The following is a 6,686-nucleotide window of genomic DNA, read 5'->3' on the forward strand; positions in this document are numbered from 1 at the left end:
TCTGTTAGTACGTCATATGCTTCGTTGATCTGATTGGTTTATTTGGCCCGTCTATCACCAACATAGGCCAATCAGCTAACCAGTATTTTCGCCCCTTTCCCAAAATTACTGCAACGGAAGGTTTCCAGATGGATATGCGAGCAAATCCATCTGGCGGAGTCAGGTTACTTTAGGGCTCCAACTAAGACTTATTGTGTTAATCAATGAATCTGTTGATTATTTTTTTTGATTTATTGAGCACTAAGCAGATGGCAGATGGTTGCTTAAAGAAGATTATTTTCAGAATTTAGACCAGGGGAACCTAAAACTTTTCCACTTTAGGAGTTCTGGTTAGATCATGTTGACGTACAAAAATGTTTTCATTTTAAATGCAAAATGTTATATATTTGTTTTTACAATTTTCATGTAATTACTGCTCTAAGTGGACCGCATTGCTATCTAAAGGCATTTTTTAGAGCCTCTATACTCCAGTTAAGGATTAATCATTATTAAATTAGTTAACCGCAATAACCGATTAATCACTATAAATCCAAGCTCAAATACTGGTAATACGCTTAAATGCAGCAACAAATAATTCAATAAATCTATGCGTTTTTCTTGAGGAATCTGAAGATCTCAAGCGGTCAGCAGGTTGGTAGCGATGGCCTCTGCAAAAAATCTCCACAGCTTCCCATGTTTGTGATTCTATGTGGCCTTTCCGTTTCTGGTTGACTCGCTATCATTTCCAACCATTTTCACTTTGTTTAGATAACAGAAACAGGGAAGGAATTTTCCCAACTGGATAGCACAGATGCTCTGGTACCACAGTTGAATTCACTGAGCTCCTCAGGGAGATGGTTCTTCATAAATGTTTGTTGAAGCAGTATGCATGACTAGGTGCTTAATTTATACACATGTGGCGATGGAATTGGGGCACTGCATTGAGTTATTTAGAGGGATGAAACAGCTCAGACAATATATATACTGTATATATATAGGTATTTACCTATGGGACAATTCTGTGTGAGCTACAATTTTTAGCTCACTTCCCACCCATATTGACCTTTTATGTAAATGTTAACATATTCTGTGGCTTAAATCAATTATTCTATAAAGGATTTTATATAATTTCCTAACTGGTGTAGTCATTGAAAATGTAATATGCCAAATTAAACTTTATACCATCGTTTTTTTTTATTGTCCAAATAGCATTTGTCTGCCCCTGATTTAGATAACATGTTCTCCACCTTAAGAGCAACTTAAGTTGGAACTTCAGTTAATAAATGAGAGATGGACAAATACAGTGGCTGACTACGGAAGCCCAGAGCGGTTGTGTCCCTCTGATTCTTTTTCACAGTGGTTTTCTCGAGAAAATAAGTACATTTTTTCATTATCTAAGGATTACGAAAGCCGTTTTATTGTGGCAACAAGATGACTGGTGTGTGTTAAAACTGATTACATCCTTCAATACCACAACAGCGGGAGATAATTTATACGTATAAGTCATGGCAGCCTATGTGTAATTCTGTAAATAATCCCGTGTTTAACTTTAATGTAACGAGACAACGTTGTGTGTTTGATGATTTGCTTCCACTTGTGATTCATAAGCAATTTGACCAATGCTGTTTTCTGAACAGCCCCAGTGTCACGCCTGTGACAGGTATAATATGCATTCACGGCATTAATGCAACCGATTAAAAAACAGTCAGATATGTTTCTACTGTATTTCATGCAATCCAATCATTCACCACCACCTGACAATAAGTAAAAAGAAAAAGGAAACTAAAATGATTATTTTCGCACACGTGGTACCGCGACTGCAGAACTCCGGCCACGCAGGCATGGATGGACTGGGAATCCAGGGCTGTTGGGCAGCCTCATTCATTACTCATACAAGTTAATCATCTCGTTAACTCAAGAAATCAATAACTGTTTTCTCGTGACATAAAATGAGATAAAAAAAATGAATGGTTTAAATGTGATAACGAGGTTATGTCATCATCTTGAGAAGATAAAGGAAAAAAAAAAAAAGACTCCACCCGCTCTCGGCTCGCATAGCTGGCTAATAATTTTGGCTGATATTAGCGATTTTTCTCTTATATATTGGTCGATATATGCATGCTTAGACTGATTCATTAGTGAATCCAAAACGGTGGGGTGTGCCCCCTAGGGATGGCCTAGTGCAACTGTATTTATTATTTATTTTAGTAATTGTAAAGCAGTAATTAAAAAACAGTAATTGCAGTTTTTTATTTATTAATTGATAGGAATATTACAAATCTGTTAGACAGTAGAATAAACAGGGTAACCTAAAAGTTTAGTGATTTATAGTAGATTGTTTTTTTTTTTCTATTCCTATATTTAATTTTCTACTGTTGACTTTTCTCTCTTCAACTGTTAAAAAATGTTTGAGCAGGGTTAGAGATTGAGAGGACACAGAAAAGTTCTTGTATGCATAAGAGGGAAGCCAGCGAGAGTTTTGTGTGTGTTAAGCAGCCATGCCTTTAGATTATGTGAAGTGATTGCATTTCTGTTTCCTTCATTTACTATCCATTGCTAATGTTTTGTTTGATTTGTCAATAAATGGCACTTTTTGTTTCAAAATTACACAATATTATCATTGTGTAATTTGGCAGATGTAGGAAGAGAAATTGGCCCAAGAATATTGGCACCAGCCTTGTAAGACAATCTCTAAAATAAAAGCTTAAGAAATTGTCTGCATTATATCAGGAAATTGAAAAGCGATATTTTTAATCCCATTACTCTCCGTTTTGGACATTATTTGGCATCTTCCGCAATAGAACCCCATCAAAATACTGCCTTATTAGATTGTAAAGAATGTATTCATGACAGCTGGAAATAATAACCAACAAATACTGAGATCTAAACAGTTAAAGAAAAAGTTAAAGCACACACTGATATCCAGATAACAGATTATGCAGCTTCTATTTAGATTTATTGGTATTATTACTACCTATATGTTAGTTTCTCTATATACTTTAATACTGGTGCACACACATGAGTATCCACATTGCTAGTCTGGAAAATGGCAGGAGTTTCCTTCAAAAAAATTCTTTTGCCTTTTTTAAAATGCAATATCATAGGGTCTGCATGCAGATTAATTCTTTGAGATATAATTAATTTGGAATTTTCTACCAGGCACCATGTTCCAGTCTGGGGTATCTTAAAACACAACTGTTAAGAGTTGTCTAATTTACTGGGCCAGAGGCTAAACGTCTGTACCAGACCACTATTGCCTTAAAGGCAGTAGGGCAGAGTTTCATCTTTCATATCGTAGCATATTGACAAAGATTTGTTCTCTTTTCTTTTGTTTGCAGGATCAACAGAAAACCTGTATTTCTTTTCCCAGAGGAGATGTGGCAGGACCTTTCAGTATGACATAAACTAAAATCCCCCCATCCTACACGTCTTCAGGGATGGATCTCATGAACCTCACCACTGTCATCGACAATGGCTTCTTAGATGAGATGCCATCGAGCCGCGTGCTGACCGGCTGCTTCCTCTCGCTGCTCATCCTCACCACGCTGCTCGGAAACACGCTGGTTTGTGCAGCCGTCACCAAGTTCCGTCACCTCCGCTCCAAAGTCACCAACTTCTTTGTGATCTCATTGGCTGTGAGCGACCTCTTGGTTGCCATCTTGGTGATGCCCTGGAAGGCTGTAACGGAGATCGTGGGCTTCTGGCCATTCGGGTCCTTCTGTGACACCTGGGTGGCTTTTGACATCATGTGCTCAACAGCATCCATTTTGAACCTTTGTGTTATAAGCTTAGACCGCTACTGGGCCATCTCCAGCCCCTTTCGCTACGAGAGGAAGATGACACCCAGAATGGCCTATGTTATGATCAGTGTGGCCTGGACATTGTCTGTTCTGATTTCTTTTATCCCTGTGCAGCTCAACTGGCACAAAGCCCAGAGTAAACCTTACAAGCCCCTCACTGAGTCATTAGTGCCGTTGGGATCAAACACTACATCTCTCCACACATCTGAAAATTGTGACTCCAGCCTGAATAGGACCTACGCTATCTCCACCTCTCTCATAAGCTTCTATATCCCTGTTGTCATAATGGTTGCCACATACACACAAATTTATCGCATTGCTCACAGACAAATCAGAAGGATCTCCGCCCTGGAGCGTGCCGCAGAGAGTGCCAAGAACAGACACAACAGTTTGGGCCGAGGCTCCAGCATCGCAGAGTCCGAAAGCTCTTTCAAAATGACATTCAAAAGGGAGACAAAGGTGCTGAAGACGCTGTCTGTGATAATGGGGGTGTTTGTGTGCTGCTGGCTGCCATTTTTCATTCTGAACTGCATGGTGCCCTTCTGCGAGCAGTCGAGCGGAGGAGAGGCCTTCACTTGCATAAGCCCCACCACCTTTGACGTGTTTGTGTGGTTCGGTTGGGCGAACTCTTCCCTCAACCCCATCATCTATGCCTTCAATGCCGATTTCCGCAAGGCCTTTTCCATCCTGCTGGGCTGCCACAGACTGCATCCAGGAGGCCACAACGTAGAGACGGCCAGTCTAAACAAGAAGTGACTCATGACTCTCCCAGCACTGACTCATCCCTTTATTCCAGGAGTCCAGGAGTTTAATGTGCATCCGGTCTGGCTGAGAAGAGGATGTCGCTGTCTGTGGTTCTGAGTGGGACTGGATGGTACTGTGACACTACGTGTGCACACGTTTGCATTGCTTGAATGTGACCCTGCTGTGTTTTCTGTCACTGTTACACAACCTTCAGAATTGAGAATAATATCTGAAAGCAGAGTGGATTTGGGATTGAGATTAAGATGTTGCTAGTTGGGCCAGTAGTCTGAGTATGTACCGGTACTGACATGGTTCCAGGATGGATAATCCATAGAACTGGGCAGCCTGCACTGCTGTCCTCCTTATCGTCCCACTCTGCTGCACACAGTGTCAAGGCACTCTCAGCTGAATACAGTGCAACTGCTGCACAACTCATGCACTTTACAAAATTACACGACAGCTCACAAATCTACTGTCGCACATGAGATTGGAAATTCTCTGCAAGGACCAAGGTAATGCATCTAACCAAATCATGCCGGGTGTAAGCGTGGGAACACAACACATCCACAAGTGGCTTAATATTTAGGACAGAATGCAAAACAGACTAGATGAAATGATTTATGTTTTATTTGACAGCTCTGTAAAGGGAACGCTGCTTTCTGACTTTATTTTAAAGGTAACATGTTGGTGTGACCGTGTACTAAGCTAGTGGGATTTTCCTTTAGCTCTGCCTTTTCTTGGATTAGTATAGATAAAGTTCATATTAAAGTACTTTAGCTTGAAACTGCACCATGAAATTGTCAGAGGACTGCAATCAGACAATTTTAATATCAGTGAACATAAAAAAGCCACACTTCCAACGACACTGAAACTGGAAACTATTACTGCCGGAGAAAGACTTAAAATCATTTTTTTCTGTTAGTAAGGTGCTTAAACTAAAGAAAATTGGAAGACAAATGTATTTCCTCTATTGGAAACATATCCATTTTTTACTTAGGCTATAAGAGAGTCCAAATCTTAACAAAAATAGTCACTTAGATAACTATTTTTGATTTAAAGTTGTTCTCTTGTCCTAATTTTGAATTAACATTCAAGACCTGATGGTTATAAAGACCCTGAAATTGGGATCAGAAATTTATCATAACATTATTTTTGTTAAATTTACTCTTAGTTTGATTTATTTTGGAGCTCACATAACAACAAAACTCAACAAAAGCTTTAACAACACCAGTTATTTCATGGTCTGTCCTGCTGGGTTTAAAAACCTTAACTATTTTAGAGTATTAATAAAAAAAAAAAAATCAGTTCTTAAAAATATCATGTTTTTTACACCATAAAATTATTCTATGCTTCTTGGTTGGGGTAGTTGATTTAAATACATTAGGAACTTAACCTACAGCTTTAAAGTAAAAAATAAACCAGAATATATGCTGTTGTTTGATCAGTTTAGGGAACTTCTAGAATGGATAGTTTTTACTTTAGATTTTTTTTTCAATTTCCTAGTTGATAACTAGTGTGACCTATTTAAGGGATTAGTCTGACCACTGATGGGATGAGTGATGCATCCCTGATTTCATGAGAATTAATGGACATTGATTAGTATAGATTATAAGTTATTAAATAATAAAGATTGTAAACCAATCCTGAGATTTTAAGACACAAACGAGTGAAAGGACTTGATGAATAGGTGGAAGGATTCTTGCTAAATAGCTGAAAGTTTAGAGAAAAATGTGCTTTATTAAAATACATTAAATACTTTCAAACCGGAAACATCATGGAAAAATATTTACTTACATAAATATTAAATATGGGTAAGCCATATAAGTGGGAGGATTTCACTGGCACTCATTGTTATGATTGTAATTGCAGATTGGAGCCTAACCATTATACATTCTGTTTAACATTAATGACTTTTTAAAAACAACAATTAAGTATACGGTTTTGATTTTATTACACAGCTTTCTTTCTGCACTGCAAAAACAATTTGGAAAAAATAAGTCAAAATTTCTTAAATTAAGTGTATTCACCCTTAATTTGAGTATGTAAAAGAGGTAGTTTGCCAATGGAATGAGTATTTTTACTCTTAAAATAAGATACCGGTAATTGGATAAAATGCACTTGAAATAAGACAATGCAATTGTGTTTTCTTATTTTAAGTGTGAA

At 38.0% G+C, this 6,686-nt stretch overlaps 1 protein-coding gene across 2 annotated transcripts in view; it reads left to right on the forward strand.

The window, feature by feature from the left end:
- LOC107086158 (D(1) dopamine receptor-like) overlaps nucleotides 1-5,337 on the forward strand; it is an 11,077-nt gene extending 5,740 nt beyond the window's left edge. For both annotated transcript variants that reach the window (XM_015376942.1, XM_015376950.1), the window contains exon 2: nucleotides 3,318-5,337. In XM_015376942.1, coding sequence (XP_015232428.1) covers nucleotides 3,417-4,535 — 1,119 coding nt within the window. In that variant the 5' untranslated portion in view covers nucleotides 3,318-3,416 and the 3' untranslated portion in view covers nucleotides 4,536-5,337. The remainder of the gene's footprint in view (nucleotides 1-3,317) is intronic.
- The last annotated feature ends 1,349 nt before the right edge of the window (nucleotides 5,338-6,686 follow it).

The sequence above is a fragment of the Cyprinodon variegatus genome, unplaced genomic scaffold (assembly GCF_000732505.1).
Source record: "Cyprinodon variegatus isolate N-32 unplaced genomic scaffold, C_variegatus-1.0 Scaffold8, whole genome shotgun sequence".
NCBI classification, from domain to species: domain Eukaryota; kingdom Metazoa; phylum Chordata; class Actinopteri; order Cyprinodontiformes; family Cyprinodontidae; genus Cyprinodon; species Cyprinodon variegatus.